The sequence below is a fragment of the Coprinopsis cinerea genome (assembly GCF_000182895.1).
Source record: "Coprinopsis cinerea okayama7#130 chromosome 10 map unlocalized cont3.10, whole genome shotgun sequence".
In the NCBI taxonomy this organism is placed as follows: Eukaryota; Fungi; Basidiomycota; class Agaricomycetes; order Agaricales; family Psathyrellaceae; genus Coprinopsis; species Coprinopsis cinerea.
In genome coordinates, this window is record NW_003307535.1 from 742,169 (window position 1) to 768,771 (window position 26,603).

The 26,603-nt window shown below is 52.0% G+C and overlaps 3 protein-coding genes and 1 non-coding gene across 4 annotated transcripts; 2 read left to right on the plus strand and 2 right to left on the minus strand.

Moving 5' to 3' along the window:
• Nucleotides 1-219: 219 nt before the first annotated feature.
• Nucleotides 220-4,008, plus strand: CC1G_09446 (hypothetical protein; the record flags this gene model as incomplete). The annotated part of the gene is made up of 2 exons (XM_001833980.1): nt 220-483; nt 541-4,008. The coding sequence occupies 2 exons, from the start codon at nt 220-222 to the stop codon at nt 4,006-4,008; spliced, it is 3,732 nt and encodes a 1,243-aa protein (XP_001834032.1).
• Nucleotides 4,009-4,655: 647 nt separating this feature from the next.
• Nucleotides 4,656-6,179, plus strand: CC1G_09447 (hypothetical protein; the record flags this gene model as incomplete). Its single annotated transcript, XM_001833981.2, has 3 exons — nt 4,656-4,998; nt 5,047-5,774; nt 5,826-6,179. The coding sequence occupies 3 exons, from the start codon at nt 4,656-4,658 to the stop codon at nt 6,177-6,179; spliced, it is 1,425 nt and encodes a 474-aa protein (XP_001834033.2).
• Nucleotides 6,180-6,642: 463 nt separating this feature from the next.
• Nucleotides 6,643-6,716, minus strand: CC1G_20186. Its single transcript has one exon. It is a non-coding gene; the product is annotated as a tRNA-Ala (tRNA).
• A 17,942-nt stretch (nt 6,717-24,658) lies between these two features.
• Nucleotides 24,659-26,134, minus strand: CC1G_13010 (hypothetical protein; the record flags this gene model as incomplete). Its single annotated transcript, XM_001833985.2, has 1 exon — nt 24,659-26,134. One exon carries the CDS (start codon nt 26,132-26,134, stop codon nt 24,659-24,661), a length of 1,476 nt encoding a protein of 491 aa, XP_001834037.2.
• Nucleotides 26,135-26,603: the final 469 nt, after the last annotated feature.

Below are 26,603 nucleotides of genomic sequence, written 5' to 3' on the forward strand. Positions count from 1 at the left end.
ACAACCGCCAGCGCTTCTTCAGACGACGACCAGCACCTCCTAAACTGGCAAAATCAGTTGGAACATTGACACCAACTTCCTGGACAACGACACGAATATCTGGGCCGGCGGTTTGTCGTTCCACCGTTGCTACCGGGAAGTGATGCTGATATAGGGAGGATTTATAGAGCTCGGGCTTGAAACCATTAAGCTTGCTTCCTAAAGGCCGTTCAGACGGACATGTTTTCATCCTTCGCACAGTATTTGCCGTCTGCGCTGCAGAACACCATAGCGGCGCCCATCTCGAACAACTCTGGCGCCCAAGAACTCCCTCCACAATCGAACTTCGACCCCACTACTGATGATGAGGGCGACGAAGAGGAACTGATTAGACAGGCCTCAAGAGAGCAAGAACGACGTCTACAGAATGACGATGAGGGAGAGGAAGATAGACGGAAACCGAAATCAAAGAAGGAAAGGGACGGCTTGAAGATGGCCAACGAGGTACGCTGGTCCCAGCCTTCTCCACTTCAAACGCTGGTGCTCATAGCACGTAACTAGACGTTCATATTTGTCCGGCCTCCACCATCAAAGTCGAACCATCCACTAAATTTGCAGGTTCAACTCGTACCACCCAACGCCCGCGCGCCGTCCGGAATTACTCCTGTGAACGATGAGCCCACAACCCCAACGTCGGCCTCCTCAGTGAACACGGTATCGACCGAGAGTGGTCGTAGCGTTACGTCTGTTGCTCGAACTGCCAGCACTCGGTCGACTCGGTCTAATTATTCCACGAACCATTCATCCACTTCCACGACTTCGTTCGCCTCTGACATCTCGGAGGTATCGGGGACCTCATCGGCCACAAGCAGCTCAAGTGCCCGCAGCTCAAGGAGGATCATCCCTCTGTACAACTTACAGGCCCACAATGTGCTAACGAACACCATTGTCGATGCTGGGACAGATGCGAAAGTCGCAAAATTCCAGAAACGGGGGTTGGAACTCATCGACCTTGCCATCCTCGAACCGGTGGAAGTCTGGGGGGTCAGAAGTAAGGAAGCTAAACGGGAGGGAATGAAGATCACAGTCGATGAAATGGGGGCCATCGTTCACCAAAACCACACACTCCACAGGGGTAGCGTAACGGGCGCTAATCGGGGCAGCGGGTTCCTACAGCCTTCTGGAGCAAGGAAGGAAACGTCCAGCCGTCCAGCAACACCGTCCGGAAGCTCTGTATCCCTGGCCTCAAATTCCACTCACGTTAGCCACGCCCTCAACAATCCTCATGTTATGGTTTCTCCACCCCACGAGCGCTCTCTCGCGCCGCCTGCTTCAGCCCCGCCTTCTCGCGATACCTTCCCACTCAAGGGTCCACCTCCGACCAATGTTTCAGATTCCAGCGTCCCCTCCCAAGCTCCCACTGGTCATGCTAGATCCGTCCCACCACCCATCGATGTGCCTGATCGTCAGAATCCTCCCACATCTCCACAGTCACATATTTCCACGGACACCTCATTTGTATCCACTACCCCGACCAAGAAGTCGAGTGGTCTCTTCGGCAAGCTCAAATTCAACACCAAACGCAACAGCCTCGTCACTCCAGCTGTCCCACCTGCCACCGAAGGAGGTCAACTCAATGACTTCGGTCAATTTGCCATGGCACCCCTCGGCCCCGGCGATCTCAACCACAGAGCCGCCGGGAATGCGTCCACTGCCCGAGTACCCGCTTCACCGTTGTCTGGTAACTCCCAAAGCAGCAATACCCCGACGCAGACTCCTATTACCCCACGGAACGCGCAAAATGAAGGTCAAATCAGCCCTACTCCCACAGTCCACCCACTAAAGGTCGGCGACGATGCCGGTACCGTCAATCGAGGAGCTGGGCACACCAGGAACCTGAGCCTGACGGGTGCTATTACGAGGAGCAAGAACCGCTTCATGAGCGGTATCAAGGGTCATTCGCCTTCCCCTTCACCCATGTCTGAGCGAGAAGGGGGATCTACTGTTGGACCGCACACTGCAGGAATGGCCGCAGCCCCTTCCGGCGGTGCTCGAAGCCTGTTTGGTAAGATTGCGGCCGGAATTTCAGGGCAAAACAACACTGCGAATGGGAATGGAGTAGTAGAGGGTAACGGTCTATTCGCACCGCAGACAATGAATGGGAGCCCACGAGTGAGCACCGAGAACTCCAATCCGGTCGGCGGGATTAAGAGCAAATTCGAGCGCATCCTCCAGCACTCTAGTTCGCAGCAGTTCATCGGAAACTCAGCGACTCCTGACCGGAAACTGTCGGTCGAGTCTCTGAAACCCCAGCAACCCCTTCCTCGGCCATTGTCTCAGCTTCTCACTCAACCCGTTATTCCCCCCCAGCAGCCGTCGATACCCCCTCCCGCGCAGTCGCAACCTGCACAGGGTGCTGCCGTTGTACCACATGTCACCCTTCGCCAATTGCAACTTCGGCCCCCTGTTCTTGGAATTCAACCGACCTATGTTTCTGCTTCCCAGCCCCTCAACGCCCCCGCCTATCCGAGTCAGCAACCGTCGACCATCAGTCTCACTTCGACGACTGGCCAACCACCACGCATGGACGAGGTTGCCGCTCGAGCTATCCGGCAAGTCGAGAGTCGAAGCACGCTCAGCGGCGAAACCGAGGAGAGCGTCTCGGAAGCCAACAGAAAGCGGTCGGGCTCGCGGCCTGGTAGCGCTCGGAATAGCCTCAACCTCGACCGCGATGCTCCCAGTGGCAGTGGGTCCGGTCCTGGCATGACGGGCAAGGAGAAGGCGCTCATGTATGTGTGGCTGGTGCGGCGGTGGTTGAAGAAGAGGGGTGTTGGTGGGCCTTGGGACCAGGGACAGCCTAGCGAGAACAGGGGGAGTTTATTCAGCCAGCTTGTGGGCCGGGATAAGGATCGGGGGGATAGGGATCCTGGCAAGCGAGGCTCGTGGCATGCTGGCGCTGGTATTGGTCTTATCCCGTCGATCACTGGTCTCGCTGGTTCGCATTCCCAACAACCTTCGACGAGCTCGGCGTATGGCAACAGTCCGAGCGGCTCTCAAGTCCAGCTGCAGCAGCAATCAGGGCAGCAGTTGGTGCTTGGACCTGTCGTCGGCGGTGGGTTCGAGGTGAGGTTTGAGTGGAAGCGGGCTAGAGCGAAGAAGGAGAAGAGGGGGAGGAAGAAGGACAAGGGGAAGAATCGGGAGAAGAAGGGGGAGGTTAAGGCCCGTGATATGCTACGCGAAGGGAGTGTGGCGCGAGGTGAGGAAGAGACGCCTCGGCCGCCTCAGACGTCGACAATGGAAGATGGGCGCCTTGTTGAGATGTCTCCACAGCGAATGTCGGCATCTGAGCGTCGGAGAATAAACAGGACAAGTAACGCCAGTCTGAGCAGCCTCCCACCGGAAGTTAGGGATGGGTCACCGAACCGTGGCTCGCCTTCGAGAAGAGGTGTGAATGCGTCGAGCACATCATCGAAGGCCAGGCTTGCTCTTAAGCTGCGAGGCCGTGGGGAAGAAGAGGAAGATGGTGGGGACTGGGATGACGAGAGCGATGCTGAAGATTCTGAAACGCCGTGGGTGTGCACACTCAAGATTCGTCGAGTTGCTCCCGGCGGTGTCGGTGTCAGCGCAGGCGACGGGCTCGGACTCCTATCACCATCCCCTGGCGGTGAAGGTACCGAGAATGGCGGCGTATCGGGGCTTCCTGTTCAAGAAAAGGAGCAGATCCTTCGACTCAAGGTTGGCACGCTTTCGCAAACCCCGCACCATCCGAAAGTCGTCGCCATGCTCAAGATCCCGTTCCCGCTACCCGACGTCGAGGTGGAGAGAATGGAGATTGTGCCGAGGAAGGGCTTCGTTCCTCAGAGTCCCAATGAAGGCGATCAGAAGGAGCCGTACAAGGGCCTGACGTTGACGGCAGAGGAGATCAAGGATGTGGTCTGCAGTACCGGTTTGTGGGTTGCTGTACGAGAAGGATTTGGTGGGGTGGGCAAGGTGAATCGAAAGGGGGATGGGTGGAAGATCCGGGGGTAGTGATAGAGTTTCTTTCTTCCCTTCTGAGGGTGTTCTCTTTTATGCTTGCGATTCGTTTCGCCACCACCACCACCGTTTAACCGGTATCCCCATTCCTTGCGAACGTTCGTTCAAATATGCCCTTGCTAAGTTGTTTGGGTTAGTTTCTGGTCTTTCACGTTGATCTCTTCCGTTTCGTTCGCGGTTTTCTCTTCCATTTGTTCTGTCTCCTTTACTCACGTTTTATGATTCGCAGGGATATCTTGCTCTTAATACTTCATCTATTTACGACTTGACACGAAACGCAACCTATTTATCACGTAAGTACACGACGTCTGTAGCACTCATGGACTACCTTTGTACTCGTACACGAATCAAACAAAGTCTCCACTCGTTTGCGTATTTTGTGAATCATCTAGTCGCTTCGGATACAGCCCGACTTTGAAATTCAAATTGACAGCATGGTTGGTTGAAGTTTTGGCCATTTCAGTGATACCCACCCACATGACCTCGGCGACAATCCAAGGCACTACAGCCTCTTCAATCTTGACATCATACAATCCTTTCTTTTTCACTCCATCTCCTGGCTATGAGCTCAGGACCCATATAGGCGGCCAAGATTCAAAGAATACGGGTCTGACCTATATCGAGCGGTTCAGACATCCAACATGGTCGCGAGCGGACCGGAGCCAAGGAATGGCAAACAAAGCCCAGAGACAGACGATCGTCATCGACGTCCAGCGACGAACTACGGGGCCACAACGTCAACGCCTTCCACAGGGTCTCAAAGTCCACGAGCCCGTACAAGCCCTGAAAGGCTCAAACGAAATAGCTCAACCTTGTTGGTGGCAGTACCGGAAGACTCTATACAGATGGAATTCGACACGCCGTCGCCGCGTTATACTGGCGGAGCTGCTTTGAACGGGGACGACGACGAGCATGTTGAGCTCGATGAACGGGTTGAAGAATGGCTGATTGACGAGGAACTGTCGAGGGAGGGTCTGTACCGAGGTGCGTCTTCCGTGGATACCTCATGAACCTGGAACTCAAGTTTCCTAGGATCTTACAAGAGATTTTTGACGCTGTATTCTCTGACGCCGCTGTCGACGTTGCTAACGTTCGCATTTCTGACGTGTTTACCGCTACTGGCATACCCATTGGACTCAGATTCGCCTCATACCCCCTACCCGTATTCACCGTATTTCCCATACCCCTTTCCAGAGCTGTTGGCAGGCGCAGCTCTCTGGGCCTTCAGCCTTCTCCTCCGGGATCTTCTCTCGACACTTTCAGCACAATTACAAGACCACCGCGGAAGCTTCCTGGTTACCATTGCATCAACAATCCTCCAGTCGGTGCTATCCGTGCTTCTCCAGCTCGCAACGACGATCCTCCTCCTTATCTCGCCCTCGGACGACAATGATCGCCCAACATGGCATGATCACGCCTTCCGACGGGTCTGGGCTGTCGCTTTAGGTTGGGCAGGCATAGAGGCGATAGTGGGAATCAAGCAAGGTTACGAGAGCCTTGCGCTATATCGCGACGTTCTCGTCACTGTCAAGAGAATACCCTCACCTGACATCCTTCCGACACAAAACCTTACCTCAAGAGAAGACATCTCCTTGATTCAGAGGGGTGATGAAGACAACGAACGTCAGCCACTCCTCTCCCCAGTGTCGCCGAATCTATCGAGAAAGGCCATCGAGCGAGAGTTGGAGAATGACTTGGAGCAGTTGATGGCTCTGAAAGGCCGTGCAGAACTGGAGGTAGTATATGGCTTGCCCTTTATCGTGAGTCATTTATGCTGTGATCTGGTGTGCTTCGTTAACGTTTAAACTCAGTATATCCCGGTGTTCATCCCATGCCTGCACCGTATCAACGCTGTCCTGCTGTCCCTGGGCAGCTTCCTGCTTCTTTCCGGCTCGTACCTCCGTTCTCCCTACGCAGCAAGTTCCCCACCATCACATCATATCCACCACCTTCATCCCACTCTCCACATTGAACTGTCGAACAATTCCAGCACCCTCTTCATCATCACGCTTCTGGGCGTAACACTCTGCCAGTTGACCCTTGCTGTTCTCCACAGCGCGTGGATCTTACCGCGGATAGGAGTCCACACCTTTGTCTACGTGAACCTCTTGATCTCTTTGGGCATCTTTTTTGCGGGTTTGGGCTATTGGGAAGCCTTGGTTTGATCGAACTTTTTTGTATCATATACAGTAACCTTGTTATTTCTCCAATATATGACACCCTAATTATTGTGAACCCATGAACGGAGGTCTGCTTGTTCTTTGGTCCAGGACTTTCATTGAGTAGGGGAGCTTTGGTAGTACTGAAAAGGTGGTGCTCCAGTGCAGGGCTATGAATGAGGAGAGGTTCATATGCCCATGGGGGGTTTAGCGCTGGCATCGGCAATTGCCGGCCGTAGTCGCACCATATGGCATCCTCTGCTTGGAAAAACCCAAAGCAGAGATAGGGGACACCTTACCTTTTCCAGAACGTCCTCCACCAAGAATCTGCAATGGCTTCCAAATTGAAATTTCAACGTAAGAGGAGGTTTCGTCGCTCCCCTGGGCCGCCGCTTGGCCTCGGGTGCGGGCGCTAAAGGGGTGGCTTCTCCTGGTGGTACCCTTCCAGTTCAATTCACTGAAAAAAGAATGGACAAATCCGGAATTGAACCGGACACCCCCCGCATGCTAAGCGGATGTGATAACCAACTACACCATTTGCCCTTGTGAGGTGGGAGAATGGCTGTTGTTCCTGAGGCGCGCTCTGGGCGCTTACTTGAAGTGCACCTATACGCTGTCAAACTTGACTCGAGCGGGGGTGTAAGGCTGCCTGCGAGTACAAACTAAATTCTAAGGTGTGCTATGGCACAATGAGTGGACGGAACTGTGCTCTAGGATAAACTTACGTTTATATAAGTGAGGGACCATAGTATGAGCGGGCGCCCGAGGAGAGGAGTGCGATCAAATGTAAGGCCTGCATCCACCGCTCAATCTGACGGAGAAACAAAGTGAAGTTGGTGTCAACGACGACGCACTATACACAAGACAGGCACCACACGATAAAACAATTGCCGACCCAACTGTAAGGGGTGTGTGGTAAAGTAGCCTCGCCCTCGATTCACCACACGCAGAATACGCACGACCAAGGTTTATTGGAAGTATCAGTATCTACGTGAATGAATAGTGAGGTACGATGAGGCTAAGGGAAAGTTGGGAACGCGCGAGCGCTGGCCGTAAGGGCGAGCGCGTCTGATGCTAACAAAACCAAACAAGCCGATCTAATCTACGGCGCTAAGGTAAAGTACGTCCTCCTTACATTCTCCCCCTCTGGGCCTGCCACGCGGCCCACTACCTAAGGTAAATCCTGTCTACGATAGTTCGGTGTTATGTAAACGGTGTAAGCAGGTATTAAGCAGATGATAGGTATTTTAGGAAAGCAAGAACGCGAGACTCGAAAGCGGAGTTGGGGTGAGTGCAAGCAAATACGGGAATTTCGAAGGTTGGAAAATCGTGTATGGGTAAGCGAATGTTCGAAAACGTGTATCGGTAGAGAAGAAAGCAAATGAAGATTAAATGAGGAAAGTACGGCGGAAAACACGAGGGAAATGAGATGATTCTCATAGGAGATGGGGAGGGATCCGGGATGTGAGGTGTTGGCAGTGGGGCTCGTCTATTGAGCGCTGGGGGCGTCGACGTCCATGGTGGGTTCAATTGACGCAAGGAATACGTCGTCGACGTGAGTCTTGATCACCTCCTCGACTGTCGGGCATTCCTTGGGTAAGAGCGCGTTGGGGAGGACCTGGACACCGTTGCTGGTGGTGTAGATGGGTGTGTTGGCTGGTTTCCCTTCGAATCGAGCCGTCCTCGCCTTGTCATACATGTCGACGATCTCCTTGGGACGATACCACTCTGGGTTGTCGATTGGCTTGCCGACAACGCGATCCATCCATTGGTGAACCCAAATGGCTGCCTGGACTGCGGGGTGGGTGTCCGAGATGAACTGGGTGGAGTCAATAACTTGCCGAAGGAATACCTGCGCGAACAGCGCACAGTCATCGATATCGCGAGTCGTAAGGCCAACGCCGGCGCACCAAGCGATGATATTGGCGGTTGTAAGTGGTTTGGAGGCGTCATACGGGGTGATCGAACGATTGGGGGCGACGTCGAGGACCATAGTCTTGAGTACTCGATCGTAGAGGCCCTCGCATCCAGCCATCTTACAGAAAGCGATGGCGAATGCGAAGTTTTGGGTCCACGCCTTAGGGCCCCGAGCAGGCCCGAGCTGGTGGACGATGTCCCTCCCTCGGATGCACCGGATACTGACGCCGTTCTTGAGGTCCTCGAGGATGCCTCGTGGTGCTCCGTTGTAGTACGCGTACTCTGCCCATTTGTCGATGCCGTCAGACGGTTTGGGGTGGGGATATTTGTTGGGGAGGTGGTTGGTAGTCGCGTTGAGTCGATTCGGCGGGTTTGGCGACGAGTTGTTGGTGTTATACTGCGAGTTTCGAGGTCGCTTACGATGGCGTTGGTCGAGCTGTTCCTGGTGCGCGATCTGCTGTTCCAAAGCCCGGATTCGCTCGTCTCTGGCCTGGATAATGGCGTCAGACTCGCGAAGCTGCGCTTGGAGCGAGTAGACCTCGTCGTCTGCGCGATTTGCGTGGTTCCTGGCCTCGTCCCTCTCCTTCGTCACCTGCTCTAGACTCCTCTTCAACATATCCCTCTCCGCTGCGATTTCCCCCGAAAGCCTCGCGGCTATCGCATCCTCTGCCCTCTTCCTATCCCCTCCAAGGTCCAACGTCTTGCTGTGCTCCGCAAAGTAGCGGCATTCGTTGCAGCTCTTGAGATCGTGGGTTATGAGGATTTCCTTATGGTGAGCCCTCCACTCCCGGTCCCTAGGCATAATTTAGTAATGTAAATGGAAAAGAAAGCGAAAACAACGAAAGGGAAGGGGAATAGAGTGAAATAGGTAGTTATAAACGATGTGGTGAATGGGGAAGGGATGTCGAACATGAGGATGAGGTGTGTAATTAATGAAATTGTAGATAAAGCTGAGCTTGAAATGTTAAAGTCAGATTTATCGAACACGCGACGCGCGCCCGCGTTTAGGGGTTGACTTGTCCTTGACCTTGAGGTCTCGGACCCTGCTTCACCCCCTGAAGCTGGAGGTAATTATCAAGCGCCACTAATTTATTGCAGTTCGATAACGGTTCCCAAGTGGGCTCACCCACAGTCCATCGTACTAGGAATTCAATCGCTTTTCCACTTCCCCGATGGTCGATTATCTCTTCGACATACCATTCCGTATCATCTGGGGCGCCAAAATCGTAAGGTTCGGGCTTTGACCGATTCGGGAATAGCATGTCGTCACTTGGGTAGTGTGGTCTCAGCAATCCCACGTGGAACTTCGGATGGATTCTCCTCGACTTCAACTGCTCAGGTAAGTCTAGCTCGTATGTTGATGTTTTGGGCCACGCTTTCGTGACTTTGTAGGGCCCAATAAACTTCGGAACAAGCTTCGAAGCTCTCCCTTGTGAGATATTCAGGTTCTGGGTGGACAAATACACCGGATCCCCGACGTTAATTGGCGGTTCTTCACGTCGTTTATCGTTAGCATGCTTCCTCTGGAATACCCGGAGCTGCGATTATCGCGTCATGGGCGTCTGCTATGTAGTGGAGTGCCTGGTTGGCGTATGCAGTGATTCCTGGCGGGAATCTGGTCTCGGTTTCCGGGAATGCCTTCAACATCGATGGCATATACCCATAGGTGAGTTCGAATGGCGCAAATCCAGTTGTAGCGCTAACACTCGAGTTGATAGCAAACTCTACCAGAGGGCAACGCGAGATCCAGTCCTTCTGGTCCGGTTGTACTGCACCTCGAAGGATCTGCGTGATACTTCGATTTACACGCTCTGTGACTCCGTCTGTCTGAGGGTGGAACGATTGTAGACATTAGGAGTTTCGTTCCCAATAACCGATGGATCTCTCGCCACCATTTCGACGTAAACTTCGAGTCTCTGTCCGATACAATCGACTCTGGTAAGCCATGGAGTCTCACTATCTCTCGGACATAGATTTCGGATAATTCTGACGCTTTGTTCGTCGTGTGGACAGGAATTAGGTGCACCATTGAGGTGAGGCGACAAATTATCACCCAGAGGTAGTTCTTGCCGTTTACCTCTGGGAATGGACCGATGAAGTCCATACCAATCGATTGCCATGGCTTGGTTGGTACGGGTAACGTATGGAGCAGTCCCTGGGGTCGTTTATTCTCTCCTTTCGACATCATGCAAGTCTGACACGTCCTACAGAACTTCTGGGTGTCAACAAAGATTCTAGGCCACCAATACCATCGTCTGACGTAGTCTGACGTTCGTTGTGGTCCGAAATGACCGAGAATCTCGTGGGCTTGCTCTAGGACAATTCCTCGGAGCGATTTGTCGTTAAACGATCCATGTGGGACGCACAGTACGCGCTCTCCACCTCGATTTCGCGTATACACCAGCCCTGTTTCGACTTCGAACTGGGTATGCATCTTGGGCGACTCCAGGACCTTGCTGAACAGTGCATCGGTCTTATAGGATGCCCTGATCGCTTCTATGAACTCGTCTGCATTGGGAATGGTTTCCCCAATGCTATTCCCTCGAGTTCTCGACTCGAACACGGTAGGATCGTCCTCCTCGTTGTCCTGAGACTTTGTTGGCGCTTGTGGCTCGGTCTCCTTGCCTTTATCGCGTCGGTTCGCTTCTGCAAGTCTCTGGGCCTCAATATCTCGAAGTTCAACATTCTCTTGGAGTCTCCTCTGTAGCCTGGCCGATCGACGTGGCGTTTCAAGCGTCATTGCCCGAATTTCGACGTCGTTATTGACGATTTCCGCAACCCGCTGGGGTGGCAGATCATCCATGGCTTTGTCGAGCCTGTAGTCGGCATTCGAGTACTCAGAGATATCGTGTACATCGTCCCAGACGTCATTTTCAAAGTATCTGGACAATGCATCGGCTACTTTGTTCAGTTTTCCCTCGACATATCGGATATCGAAGTCAAAACGAGATAGGTACTCCATCCATCGAGTTTGACGAGCTGACAGTCGCTTTTGTCTGTCGAAGAACTTCAAAGCTTCGTGGTCCGTTACCACATGGATACGATATCCAATCAGCTTGTCTTCCCACTTTAACAAGGCTTCGAGTATTGCCAGGGTCTCCTGCTCGAAGACTCGGTAGTTCATCTGGGCGTCCGTGAACTTCTTGGACATGAAACCAGCGGGTCTGCATGTTTTCCAGGTGGGGCCTTGGCCATACATGGCACCAACACCACTGACTGAGGCGTCGCAAATTACCCAAATCGGCTCGTCAGTTTTACGAGGGTCGATTGGGCGAAGCACTGGAGTCGAGCAGCAGATCTGCTTGATTCTTTGGAAACAGGTCTCATGGATGGGGTCCCAACGGAATGCTTGACCATTCTTCGTAATGGCGGACAATGGCGATGTGTAGGCAGCAATGTCCGGGAGGAAAGGAGCCAGGTACTGCACCAGACCAAGGAACCTTTCAATGTCGTTGTAGTTCCTTGGTGTCCTCCAATCTCGGATGCGTGCCATCTTATCGGCGTCGGCATGTATACCTTTCTCGTCGATTATATGACCTAAACAATCAACCTTTTCAGCGTAGAGATCACATTTCTCAGCCTTAAGGTAGAGGCATGCCTCCTGCAGCTTCTGGAACACGATCCGTAAGTGCTCTTCATGCTCTTCGATCGAGTCACTGTACACAAAGACATCATCAAGATACACATGGATAAATATCCCAATGTACTCCCGGAATATCATGTTCATGAGTCGTTGAAACGTCGCAGGTGCGTTGCAATCTCCCTGCTGCATCACAGCACTGACGAAGGTTCCGTACACTGTGGCAAATGCAGTCTTCCAGACGTCCTCTGGTTCGACTCTAACCTGCTCATAGGCGTCTGACAGGTCGATTTTCGAACGATATTTCGCCCGCGCAACCTCTAAGCGAATCTGGTCTTGATCCGGGAAGGGGGTAACATCTTTGACTGTGTTCTGGTTCCGTTTCCTACAGTCTACGACGGTTCGTAATCTCCCGTCCTTCTTGGGGATGCAGAGCATTGGAGCAGCTTGATCCACTTGTTTCTGCTGCCACCAACCGGCATCCGTGTACCGGTTGATCTTTTCCAGTAGCTGCGGTTTCAGCGAATCTGGACACCGTGGCATGTGGTAATTGTATTGCATCCTTTCGTCTTTAAGGGGAATGCGATGGTTGACGTCACGAAGGGGAGGTAACTTGGGAGGCGGACCCTCCATCATAGCCTTGCAGTTCTCGATCCAGTTCTCGCGTAGCCTTGGGATGTCCTCCTCTGTGAGTTTCCCCATCCTCGTTACGTCCTCAATATGTTTTTCAGCGACTTTGCGAAACACTCGTGTCGCTTTATTGATTTTTTGCACTGGTACGTGTTTCCGTTTCAGCTCATCTCGAATCCGCTTATCCGGAAACCAGGTGCGGGTGAACTCGTGGACGAACTCCACAGGTTCAATGCCCTTCATTCGAATACTCTCAATGTCGGCAGAGTCTTCGACTACAATGGGAATGCTAGGGGCAGGTTTGGGGCGATTTCTCGCCTTCGAATCGAATGGTTCACGACTCGAGGTATGTTTTTGTTCTTTTCTGGACGTCTCAATTGGTGGTTTGCCTCTACTGTGTGACGCACCCCAATTCTCCTCTTCAGTCAAGCTCATGAGTAGGGGACCATCGGGCATAAGCCCTTCGTTGATCTGACGGCCCTCTGAATCCTCCAACTCCTCAATCGTAACTCTGGTGGGGGTTGGAGGCCCGTCCTCCAGTCATTCCGTCGAATTGCCATGCATCTTTCGCATGGCTGATCGACGAGCGAATAGCTCACGCTCCTCGGGTTCAGTGAGCGTCGGGTACGCCTTCCCATTGATCAAAATTTGGGAATTCTTGAAACTCGAGGACCACCCCCATGTTTGTGCATGAATGGGGTGCCTAGGATCGCGTCGATGCGCGGTCAGGGGTGGGAGGCTCTAAAACCACACACACACCAACCGAACCGGCAGGTGAAGGTAAAGAAGTAAAAAGAAATGAAAAGGCTAATCCTCTACACCCAACCAAAGACTACGTCTAAGGCCAAATGAAGTTAGACTTCACCCAAAGGAACGACGGTATGTAGGAAGGCACTAGAACTAAACAAACCCTTAACAATGCAAAGGTTCGAAGGGGGGTGCACGGGAGTGGGCGGACAGTAGGTGAGAAGGTAAAAGGTAAAACAAGAGCTTGTAGGCTCAAGGCGCGAAGTGATAAGTCGTGCAGAGGCAGACCACTAGCTAGACTAGGGTACCACCACCTCCTCGCTACTGAGTAGTCGAGAAAATACACAAAAGAGGTCAAGGAGACACACGCCGGTGCTCACAGAAAACCAAAGTCGAACACGCCGGGACGACTGTTACCAAATCGATCTACACCGAGTCGAAGTGGCCAAAGAATAACCCAAAAGTCGATCTACGCCGAGTCGACAAACCTTTAACGTGCTGAGTCGCGCCGGACTTCACGGAGTCTTATCCTGGAGAAAAGCTGCCAGCGATAATCTGTAGAATTCGAGCGAGAACTAGCTAGCTTTTATACATGAGGAGAGTGTTTGGTGTACTAAGGCTGTAGACAAACAAAGACGGAAAAACCAGGAAGACTAGGTAAGACAGGCAGACTAAGAGAGACAGAAATAGAACAGAAGAAACACGAGCTTCGATAGATAGGATAGAAATAGAACGGTTCGAGTATTAGGCGCTCGTAGACGCGCGGTTACTTTTGCTTAGGCTTGCCTTATTAGGGCAGCCGAGGACGGCTTGTGGCCGGGCGCCTTGCCGTGATCGACGCGGCCATGACCCAGTTCCGGTTCCATAAGGGGGGAACTCCACTTCGCCACCTGGTGGGTCAGACTTTGATCGACATTGCTCCCACAGGAGCTTAGTTATGACTCCTTCGGCGGAGAGCCGTCCGCGTCTAGACAGTCCCGAGGTCCGTTACTGATCGGCCGAGGTCTCATCGTAGACGTGGTGCGCTCCACCTTAGACTTGGCTCTCTCTCTCTTTGGTCGTCCCGCTCCAATGCCGTGTGTCGGCGTCGGGGGTCCTTCCGGTTGGTCCATCAACTCCAATGACATTTGCTTCCGCTAGGTCGTCCGAATCGGAGGAACCAGTCTAGACTCTTAGACTTGGTGATCCGTTAGACTCGATGCCTCGACTAGGTTCGTCGAGTCGTCACGTCTAGGGTTTATAGTTGGTTAGGCTTTTGCCCTATGAGCTCTGCTGGTACAGCTAAGTCCTCATATTCAAGTCGCAGGTGGGTAGAGTTCGCCCTGGTTCAAGATCTAGGTTCAGACCCGAAAGGTAACAAACCATAAGACTTAGACGTCGCGCACGAGTCTTAGACTTAGGGCTAGGCTTCCTGCGGTACCTTCGACTAGAGTCTCTACTAGCGTTTTTGGTAAGGGCCTGCGCCTTAGGCTACTCACAAAGGGTTCGCTGCGCTTTTGGTCTGGGGTTCATCAATGAAGACTCCTTAGTTGTAGGCTAGACGTAGACACTTGTGACGAGTCTAATAGAGCCGTTTGAGCTCAGTTTGAAGTCTAGCCGCAAAATCGGCGTATCAGCGTCGTACCGGTCAAGGTTAACAACATCGACGTACTCCTTCGAATTCTTGATTGAGCCGTAGCTGATGTTAACCCAGGTGCCGTAGTTCGAGAATGCGAGTCTCGACACTTGGTCTAAACGGACCGTTTAATCACCGAGTCTGGTTGGTGTCCTGCTTTCGAGTCTAAGTAAACTACGGTCGAGAGACCTATAGTCCTCCCTAGACTTTGCGGTAGTCCTGTCACGGGCTTTTTATCGCACTCCTTGTTCAACCGGACGCTCCTCTAGCCTCGAGGCTGGATAAGTCGCCGGTTTGTCTTCAACTTTCCTTTCTTAGGCTGAAACATGAGACCTTGGCCGCCACTATTACGTTTTCGTGTCATAGCGGTTTCCAGGCCTCATATCGCCCATCTCTTGGTTCTGCCTTGTTACCAGGCTTGGTTTTCCGCAGAACATTCATTTAGATGCTTCTTTGGAACACCAATTTTTGATTTAAACCTGAGGTCACAGAGGTCGAGTCCTCAGGTTCCTTTCCTTCCTTTCCTCACCATGGCTCGTAACAACCAACCCTCCAAAAGGTCCAAGAAGCCACGTTCCGACCCTTTGCTCCGAAGCCTTAAGCCTTCCGGTCCAATCGGTCAACTGACTCTCTGGCTGGACCGTGCTATCAAGCTTCGACGCCGTCCGGACGACGAATCGCTAACGGCGCTGTCTAGGTCAGTTCATGCCGACTGGGTACGTTCGGTGGTCGTTTGTTTTGTCGGATCGTTTTCTGATCCCCAGTCCTCGTCTTCCAGAACGCGCTGGTCGACCCTGACAATTCTTCCCTTGCGCACGACCTTGCCTACTCGGCCAGCCGTACTTTCGCGGCCTTGGCCACCGACGCCGAGTTCCCTGAGCTTGTCCAGTCGGGGTGGATCCCGCCGAACTATAAGGCTCCACACCCCCCTGCGTTGAAGAAGGCGAAGGCCGTATGGGAAACTGTCCTTGACACTGATGGGTTCCGCGATTGGGTGGAAGACCTCGAGCGTAAGGCAGGTGAGTACCAGTTTCTTTTCTTTTATCCTTAAGCTCATCTCCTTCTTCTAGATGAGCGGGCAGCTCAAAAGAAACGTCGTGCTCTGCCAGCGTCGCCGCCGCCAAAACGTCAACGTCTCGCGTCACCCGACTCTGTCACCCTTTCTCGTCCTCGTCCCGGCCGCGCCACTCGTCCGCCGCCTCCTCCTTCTTATCCTTCGCCTCTGGCCAAACCCACGCCCAAGTCGTCGGCTGGGCCTGCTCCCATGGCCTCTTCGTCGAAGGGCAAGGCCCCGCTGGTCTCGCCCTTCAAGACTTCTCGTGTCGTCGAGTCTGACGACGAGGAGGAAGAAGCGTCTTCCGAGGAGGAGTCTTCTGAGGAAGTCGAGGTTGTCGAAGAGGAGGGAGAGGGTGATGACGAGGACGACGAGCTGGTCTCTGAGAAGGGCAGGGCTAGCAGCTCCAAGGCGTCGTCCAAGAAGCGCCGTCGTCGGTCCTCCTCGAGCTCCGAGGTTGAAGAGATCTCTGCGCCTCCCGTCAAGATCGAGAAGGGCGTGAAGGCGCCCCCTAAGGCTCTTCCTTCCGCGTCTTGGGCTGCCGGTTCTGTAGAAGAGGACGCCTCGGTCCTGCACGGCAATCGGTTCCAGGCTGTGGCCGACCTGTGCCTCCATGAGGAGCATCTGGGCCCTGCGGTACGTCTCCGACTTTTTACTTCTTCGCTTCTCGTTCTGAACTTTATTCTCTTCCAGTTTCGACCGCGCTGTTCAGTTTGCGCGCTTATTCAGGGCCCCTCGGCTAACTGCGTCGGAAAAGGCTGCGACACCAAGTGTTCGAGGTGCGCCTCGGGCCTTAGGAGTTGTTCCTGCAAGCTCGTCGACACGCCTAGCGGTCAGGCCAAGCGCGACAACCACCTCTGGATCGGTGCGTTGGCCGCTCCCTACGGTAAGCCTTAGTTTCCCTTACTTATTTGTCGATTTCTTCTAACTTTCGCTTTTTCTTTTACAGCTCTCGATTCTAAGGTCAACGACATCATCGACGCCTTCCACACCTGGCAGGCTCAAGAACGACTCGCGGCGTCCACCGCTCTGAGTCTTCGTCGACACGTCGTCTGCCTCGTCGATCGCCTTTCGCGCGCCGAAGTCGCTAGGGGTCGCCCGTTTCTCCTCAAGCACGTCTTTGGTACGGAGGAGAACCTCCAGGCGTTCGAGAGGATCCGTCGGTTGGCCATCGCCGAGCGCATTACTCCTTCGGATGCCGCTGCCCTCCGAGTCTCCGTGGATAGTCTGTTGGAATTCCTTCCGCAGATGCACGAGACTCTGTCGGCTAACGAGGCGTCTTCTAGCGAGCCTGCTGCTCCGGCCGACGTTCCCGCTTCGACTCCCCTTGGTTCCCCTCCTCAAGATCGTCAAGACACTGAGGGTGAGTTGGAGGCGGCTACAGGTAACGTCTCGGCTTAGGTGGCGCCTTTCTTTTTCGTGTTCTCGACTGTCGGCGGCCTTCGGGCCTTTATCTTTTGTACATCTCTCGCGGGCTACGGCCCAAATTTTGTTTTACATCATCTTTTCTTGCTCGGGTGATTAGACTTTTACTATAGGTAGTTAGATACCTTTCGTAGTAGTAAGAGTCCAATCGAATTCTCTTTTGTTCTTGGTCTATTATGTGCGTGATAAACCTAAGAGTGGTTTTTGAGAAGACGTCTAGTCTTAACGACTAGTCGCGTCCGGGTGTCTGATGCCCTTATAAGTCTTTGTCCAGAAATGGGAAGGAACTTCGGTTCCCAGAATATCCGGAGAGCCTATTTTGTCTAAGCCCCCAGACGCCTCCGGCTCAAGTTCCTAGTACAGAACTGTGGAGACTAAACCCAGCGATCGACAAGACGCTTTCCTAACAATTGAGTTAGTCGAGTCAATCGATCGACGGCTTTTCCTCAGCATGTGACATGGCGCCACTTAGACTTATTCCGCCCCGGTTGCTACCAGAGTTCGCAGTAACGGTGAGCCTCCGCCGACTGTGTCTAGGCCGCATTCCAGTATGCGTCATAGGAAATTTTCCCAAGTCTTGAAGACTTAAAAGGCGTCGTGGAGGCGGAATCTGTCAGACTCCATCCCTCACGACTTTCGTTTCCGCCCTTCTTGCTAGTCTTCCCTATGTCGAATATCGCTTCTATTGCTTTCTGGCAGCGCGAGCGGACTGCTGTCCGCGACTCGCTTGAAAACCAAGTCAAGTCTCTGGCGATCTCTCGCAGAGCCATGACCGAGAGTTTTCCCCAGCGCAACTTCCCTGAGGCGATGCTCAACTTGGTCGAGCAGAGTTTCCAGCAAGTCTTAGCGACTATCGTGAGTTTCTGCCCTTCTTCTTCGTTCGACTTCTGACCGAAGTCTTCTGGCTTTCATCCTTGTAGGCGCCGTATCGGAAGCCTTCGACTGCTTTGGAGAAAGACTCCGAGTTCATCAGTTGGGCTTCCAACATCCGAGCTGTGCTCATGGCTCACAAGGATTGGGCTCGTACGGCCAAGCAACCTGATCCGCCTCAGCTGTCGTCGTACCTGAGCGACTTCAGCGACATTGTGTCGCGAGCTAACTCTACCACGACACCTCCTGCTTCCTCTTCCCGTAAGGGTAAGAAGCGCAAGTCGGCCGGTGCGTTTCCTGATCCTTCCTGATCTGTTGCTTGCCTATTAACTCTTTCTTTTCGGCACATGTCTAGCCATGGTCGTCGACATTTCTGACACTGATGGAGACGATGTCGAAGACACCCCCAAGGCTTCGGCCACCAAGACGGTTGACAAAGATCACGAGGTACGTCTTCTTCGACTTCACACTTGTGCCTGACTTAGCCGTACGTCGTAGATGGCTGACGTCACAGACAAGGAACCTGAGGCTCCTAAGTCTGCCGCTGAGGTTGGTTCCCTCGCTATTCCTGAATGGTGGTCGTCTGTTGACTTCTTACATCCAGCCGAGCAAGAGAGCCTCCGTGGTACGTCTCCCATACTTCATGGTACCGCGTCTAGACTTATGCTCGCGCGCTTATCATCAGATTTCTGCGCTCTCCTTCAAGCGGACCAAGACCGAGCAGAAACAGCTGGCCGAGGTTCAAGCCAATTCGATTCAAAAGCTCCCTTTCTTTCCGGATCATGCGATTGTCCAGTCTGGTAAGTGCCTAGTCGAATTGCCTTCTCTTTCTTGTCGACCTAGACTTACCACTTTTTCTGTAGGCGATTTGATTGCCCTACAGAGCGAGTGGTTCGGCCAGATCTTGGATCGTGCGAAGACCGTGCTTTCCGAGTACGATGTCCTTCGAGTTGGTCCCGAGGCGGCTCGAGCTATCTCGGACTCTCTTCGTCGCGAGATGTTGATTCGTGCGCACGAAGTGGGGACCTTGCTGACTTACATCGATCTCCTTCGCAAGGAGTGGGATCGGATGCAGGAAGTCTTATCGACTCAGCCTTCGGCCTCATCTCCTGCGAGTGTAGCTCCTGCGACTACGACTCCTGCGACGTCTTAGACGCCTCGCCTTAATCTTTTCGCTAGAGCGTTTGTAGTACCTTAGAGGTTTTTCTGCTCCGGCTTTTTCCCTCTTTGTGAATATATCGCTCCTTCAACCTTTCATCTTATTGAGACTTAAGGCGAAATCGCGAAAAATTCAGGTCAGCTTCGACTTGTACATATAGAGTATACAAGTCTTCGCTATGTATGGTATACTCTCTCCCCCCAACTTAAAAATTTCAACCGTCCTCGGTTGAGTCTAGTCTTCTTTTTCAAGTTCGGCTTCGGATTGAGCATCCTCTTCGAGATCCAGGAGTTCGCCCTCGACTCGCTCTGAGCCTTTTGGCATGCCCTTGAACATATAGTCTTCGAGTTCGTCTCCGGGACCGGTTTCCTCTATCATCTCTTTAAGTCCTGAGGCGCCCAAGTCAATGACTTTATGGACGTTAGACGGCAGTTTAATTTGTTTCCTAGCGTGGTAAGGGACTAGCCTGAATGCGGCCACGCTGGACTGGTGCACTGACCCGTCCATCTCAGCGACGATGTATGCTCCTCCCTTGTTTCGGGCAATGACGACTAGGGGACCCAGGTACCTTGGCTTCATTTTCTTGTCAAGGCTACTCTCGATCGCTGTGTTTCGCATCAAGACGAGGTCACCCGGCTTAAAGTCAAAGTCTTTTATGGTAGCCTTGTGATTTTTCTCGTATTGCGCAACCCTAGCTATCTTGTCCTTGTGAACTTTGCGCCTCACGTCTTCCACGAAATCTCGATGCTTGGCTAGAGCCTTGGCACGGGCGCCAATCAACTCAGCCGTAGTGGTAAACCCATTAGGAGGGTCTGTTAACCACGTCGCTTCTTGTAGGTCCAATGGAATAACAGGTTCGGCGCCAGTCAACATGAAGAAAGGCGAGCATCCGAATCTTTTACGAACTGTGATTCTGTCTGCCCATGTAATCGAAGGTAGATACCAGTACCACTTTCGCATGTCTCCACTTGTTGCTTTTGCAAGCATGTTCATCACGTCCCAATGGGGCCTTTCGATGGAACCGTTAGCCTGAGAGTTATATCCTGAGATTTGTATTCCAGTTATCCCATATTTCTTCTCAAGCCACTTAGTCGCCTTCTTAAATGGTCCGCCATTGTCAGTGACAATACGGCGCAGGCATCCCCAACGAGTAATGATCTCCTCGTAAAGCCACCTGCCAATGGTTTCGGCGTTCTGCTTCTTTAGTGCTCGCGCTTCCATCCATTGTGTGAGCTCGCATCGACCGTGCACTATGAATCCACAACCATTGCTAGCGGGGGACACATGCATGACGTCTGCGTGCAGGATTTGAAAGACACCTGGTGTTTCGGTCACCGTAGGCGGTATCTTTACCAACATCTTTTGTCGTACCTGGCAGACATGACAAGTCTTTACATACCAGGCGACGTCTCCTTCCAACTCTGGCCACCAGAAGCGTCTAGCTATCAGTTCCTTGGTTGCATATACGCCTCGATGTCCCAAGGCGTCATGAGTTGCCTTCATAATGTACATCCTGCGACTAGGTTCGATGACCAAGAGGTGTTGTCCTCGGTCATTCCTTTTAAACAGTTGTCCCTTCCTTAGGAAGAAGTGACTAGCCGTCCTAACCATAGCAAGATATTCGGTATCCTTTTTCTCCAGAGGTTTACTAAAAGGTCTCGCCAGCCATTCCTTTACCCCCACAAGTCGCTTGTCGTAAGCTTGTGCGAACTTCGAACGCCGAGACCCTTGGTACTCAAGTGAGTCTTCCTCCTGCCCTAGCTTTGGGGTGGCGGGCAGTATTTCGAGGTTAACGTACTGAGACCGCGCATCTACCACGTCTAAGTCACACTTCGCCCCCAAGTGAAGCTCGTCGTGAAAGTCTTTCATGACTTGTGCCGATTCCGTGAAGTATCCTCCTCGAGTATCGATGTCATGCTTGAAATCTTCGAACTCGAGTGGGTCAGGATCTTCCGGGTTAGGCTTCTCATATCCTTGCAACCCATCAGCTTCTTCTTCTGTATGATCATACGGCGTCGTCGGTTCGTCTCCAGGAAACGCTGGTCGACGCGACAAGCCATCTGCGATTGCGAAGTTTTTACCGGGCACATGTTGTAGGGTGAAGTGGTACATTAGGATAGCTTCAATCCACCGGTTAATGGTTGCATTAGGCCCATTGCCGGGGTTGTTCAGCATTCCCTTAATGTACTTCGCGTCGGTCTCGACGACGAGTTTCCGACACCCGATCAAGTAGTTACGGTTTTCCTCCAAGGCTCGCATTAGCCCGAAGAGTTCTCTTTTAGGTTGAGAGTACCGAGACTCGCGTTCGTTCATCAACAACGAGCCAAACTTCACATAGTGCCATTTATTCGAGTCTTCTTTGTCCAGGACAGAGATGTAGTACCCAATAGCTTTATATGAAGTATCCACGCTTAACTTTACGCAAGGATCACTGTCGTAGTCGATAGTCTTGAGGACTGGCGCTTCGGCTAGAGCCTTTTTCAAGTTCTCCATTGATGCGACTTGCTCTGGTCCCCAGACAAACGGTTCGCCTTTCCTAGTCAACTTCTGGATAGGGTCTGCTAATTTCGCGTAGTCCCTTATGAACATCCTCAGGGTGCCCGTGATACCTAAGAACGATCGTACGTCTGAGATATCTTTACAGTCGCCCCATTGAGTGATCACCTTGAGTCGATCAGGGTTAGGCTTGCGTCCCTCATACGAACAAATGTGTCCTACTGCAGGAAACTCCTCGGCGCAGATGATGGACTTCTTGCCAGAGAAGGTTCCTCCACAATACTTCATTCTTTGAACCACTCGATTGACATCTTGGAAATATTCCCAGACGAATCTACGGATTCCGTTATTTTCAGGGATAGTCTCATACCCTCCCTTACCATCCTCGTATCGAGTCTTAGGTCCCCCCAAGATCACGTCGTCGATGTAAGGAATTGTGACATGAGGTATCTCTGGTTGTAAGATGAATGTGACGTCGTCATGGAATATAGGTACTGAGTTAGTCCATCCCATAGGCAAGGTCACAATTCTTAAGGCTCCGAAGGGAGTCTGAAAGGTAGTCAAGTCCCTAGACTCGGGATGTAGTTCCCTCTCGTCGTACCCAACGAATAAATCCATGCAGCCTCCACAGGCTCTGCCGGCGAATCGTGCAGCTAGTTCTTCTGTAGCAGGTGGAATTCCTGAGTGGGCAATTGTAACTGCATTCAGAGGCTCTAGACTATGTACGATACGCAAGCTTTCGCCATCTTTCTTCAAGACACAGAACCATCTAGCACTGTAGCTTGAGTTAGAAGGCTCGTAAACTCCTGCGTCTATCTTCTCTTTTAGGATCTGACAGACTTTTGACATAAGTCCTGGTGGAATAGGTCTGTTCCTTAGCACCCAAGGAGTGTGAGGGACAGTAGGCATACGAACAGGCGGGAAGAAATCCGGCCGGAAGCGTCCTCTCTCCTTGTCCTCCCAGGCGAAGGCGACGTTATGCACCATGACTAACCAATGCAACAGCTTGCGCTCTTCAGGCCATAGGAAGCCTTCGGGGTGCAACTTGTCCATTAAGTCTTTTCGCTCTTGTGTGTACCGACCCGTAGGTGTGAACTCCGGTGGGTGGGTAGGTAATTTTGGCATTCCTTCTAGAGGATCGCCTATGATTTTCCGATCGATCCTGAACTCGGAGGGTAAGGTTCCCAGTACAGGCTTCACTTTATCGGCTACTTTCTTGTACTTTTTCCCAGTAGACACGCCTTTAATCTTAGGCTTGACCTCCGGCTTACCCGAAACTGGGTGTGCTTTTGGCTGCTTAGGTTTAGGCTCGTCTACATCCGCCTGTGAAAACACCTGGACTGCAGGTAATTGTTGTTTTATATTTTGTATGAAGGCAGTCCGACGTTCCACCGGCAACTCATTTATCGCTTGTTGAAGGTACGAATCGAAAGCCTTCGAAGCGACTTCATCCCAACTTTTCTCATCGCGCGCGCATTGCAAGTAGGCGACTTTCAGTTCAGCGGAGCCAAAAGTCTGCTCTTTTGGGAGGAGAGCCTCGATGAATCGAACTTCTCCTGTCTTAGAGTCTCTTTCGACTACAACCGCGAATTCTCCTTGGTCTTCGACCAAATCCTCGAATTCTGAAAAGAATGTCTTTCCTGTTCTTGCAGCTTCCTCTGAATCACCGGAGGCGGCTGACCACGCGGATAAGTATGCACAGCACTCCTGAGCCCAGTGTTGGGGTCAGTAAGTATGAGAGTCGTGTCTCCGTTCCGAGAGTTGTGGATTTCGGTAGACATTACGACGTCGAACGGTCTTCCCAGAAGCACCTTGTAGGCAACTTTAGGGATGACATGTAATTGAAGATAGGCGATAGTATTGCCAATCTTGAAGGGTACGTTTCGTGCTAGACCCAAAGTCTTGGCTAGTGATTGGTTCGCCGATTGCAAGAAGACAGTTATAGAGGGATCATACGAGATGTTCTTCTCTTTTGCTACTTCTTCAGACATTGAACAAATCTGGGAGCCTGGATCCAGAAGAGACTCTTCTATTCCAGAGGAGTTAATCTCCGGGTAGATAGCTCGTAATGGAAGGCTTTCCCTAGCTACGACTATGGGTCTGGGTTCTTCGTTTTCAGGCAAAGATTGTACGTATTGTTCGACCGGATCCAGGCATATGATGGCGCCTGGTTCGAAGTCGACGTCATCTTCACCTGCGACTTCGTACTGGACCGTCGGTAAGTCGTTCAAACTTATAAAGTTTTGTGATAAGACTTCCGGAGAGGTCGGTTCAGCTACTTTGCTTTCATCGGAAGGCTCCTCGTCTGTTTCGTAGTCTGACAAGTCTAGTCGCCCCGCTAGCTCTCCTGAGTCCCACATTTTAAAGAGGAGACAGGCATGCTTGCAGCGTCGTCTTTCGTCGTCCGACACGTTATAAACGAACTGGTTCAACAACTTTCTCTCTAGGATTAAGTCGTCACCATGTCGAGGCACTTTCCGTTTTGTCACCATCTTTCTCAAGAACTCACGCGCTTCATTCGAAATGCCCATAAGTTTCTGAAGGGAAATGGGGAATTCCAGCTCCAGGAGTTCTTTCCCAATCTTTGCCACCGAGACGTGCTCCTCAACAGGCGCCTTCTTGGAAAAAGCGGGGCCTTGTCGATGAGTCGCCACAAGCGGATCAATCGGTACGTCCTCCTTTTCGGGTGCGGTGCTAACCGCTTTTGGTGTTGCCTCAGTCTGTTTAGACTTTGGCTTAAAGGTTCCCAAGGTATGGGGTTTTCGGTTGGGGACTTGCACATACGGTCTCATACCACTAGGCGTGGGTGCGGCCGTTGTAGTTGTCTCCTTTTTATTTTCCACTTTATTCTTCTTTTTCACGACTTCGTCATCAGGATCGTCAACTTCCTCTATTGTAACTCGTCTAGACTTCGGCTTGGTCATCCTGGCCTCAGGATCTGTACTACTGCCGGCCGAAGCTTTTGAAGCAGTAGACTTTTCCGTCCTTGGTCTTAAGGAAAACCCGACCTGTCTCGGTCTTGAGCAAATACCGAGAGGTTCTTGTTCATGTCTCCCAGCTTGTCTAGTTGCGAGTCGAGGTCGTCGTCTCGTTCCTCAATGGTAGGAACGCCTTCAGACTTAGAGTCTTTTCGATCCAGGAGATACGTGTGCACGATATCCTTGATCTGAGAGATTTCCGTCTGCATCGTGTTAAAGTCTCCGTAAGTGGGACCGCGGCTGCGCTCATAATCTTCGCCTCCATGGGATGAAGACTCAGATTGAGCCATGGCTTTGCCTTGCAAGTAAGCTCCTTGGATTGTCATGTCCGCAACTCGTTCCTTTTGGCTACGGCCATCGGGTGAGAAGGCAGAGATCCTTTGGTGATTGGAAGAGAGGTAGACTTCTGAGCCTTTAGTGTAGATCTTCTTTTTACGAAGATCATCTAATCGACTCGGGCACCTCATGACCCAATGATCTGTCCCATTGCAATAGAAGCACTGCTGGTCGGATGTTCCCTTCCCAGAGTCTCTGGACCCCTGGTTAGATCGCATCCTCGACGCGCCGTCCCTATACTGTGTTTCTCTAACCGAGTTTAAGTTATGCGGATTGGAGATTACTATGTCTAGCTTGCCCGCTAAAGCCTCGGTCGCTTCTGCGTTTTTACGGCTTTCAGCCATAAACTGCTCCTTTGTTTCGCGAAGAGATTCTACAAACTTCGCATTCACTCGTTGTTGCTCTAAGACGAACTGCTGTTGTTCTTTGATCATGGCTTTTGCAAACGAACGGAAATCCCTGTCTGTGGGTTCGACTTCCAGCTGCCGCTGCAGCGAGGCTGCCGGTGGATTTCGATAGAGGTTTCGATCATAGTCTCTATCCTCTGAAGAAGAAAATCCGCCGTAGGCGTTGTGAGCTCCAGTTTGCCTGGTCAAGTCTTGTGCAATTTCTAAGACACGTCCCCAAGGTACCCTATCTTCGAGCGTTTCCCCATACCAATCCCGTTTGCTAGTCGTACCGGCTGCCTCTGTAGCAGGTTTAGACTCTTCTAGAGTGAGTCTGAACCGTAAGGCGTCTCGGAAGTTTGGACTTAAGCATCCTAGGATGTTGGAGACTATCTCTCGGTTGGTGACCAGAACATGTCCTGTCTCTTTCTGCAACGCTTCCAGTCCTTCTGCCTCGGGTCGGATAGCTAAGGCGAGTCTAGCCATTCGTCCGACATTTACTTGGGATATCTCGCGATGGCGTTTAAAGACATCCATAAGTCTAGGTCGACTTCCGCGGCTTAGGCCTTCTCCTTCCGGATAGTACCTGAGTACTGCTCTTTTGAAATCGTTCCAAGTACTAGTCGCATACTCTGGTATAGCTTCCCATTGTCTTTTCAGAATAGGGTCGTCTATATAACGAGTCGCATAGATTTTCTTGGCTCGATCGGTTTTGACAATGCCCTTGAACAACTGCTCCAAAAGCTCGAGATACCTCACGACGTCCATAGCATCGTCTTTGGATAAGGTAGGTCGATCCTTTTTTCGTAATTGAAGGCATGTCTTTATGAGGGATCGCCTCATCCCCAGGAGAAACCTCCCTTAGGGTTGAGATTCTCTACGTCTGGCATTTCTACTCGTGTGGGGGTTGGGGTAATCGAAGGGTGAGTTCGAATAGGTTTAAGAGGTCGAATGGATTGTGAAATCCTCGTCGACTTTGGTGCGGATGGCACTGAGGTTGTAGTAGACGTGTTTCGTGGGGGAGTCTTTGGTAAAGACAGTCCTTGTGGAAACGCGTCTTCGTCAATCGAGGCGTTAGGAGTCTCGAAAGGTGGATCCTCTTCGGAAAGAGATCCGTCGCGTCTAGCACCGATTTCTTGAAGTCCTTGGAGTGCTTTGCGTAGCGCTCGTTCAGACTCAAGTCCTGGCACAACTCTCTGCTCTCTGGCTCGCCTTGGTTTTACGGGGCTGAGATGAC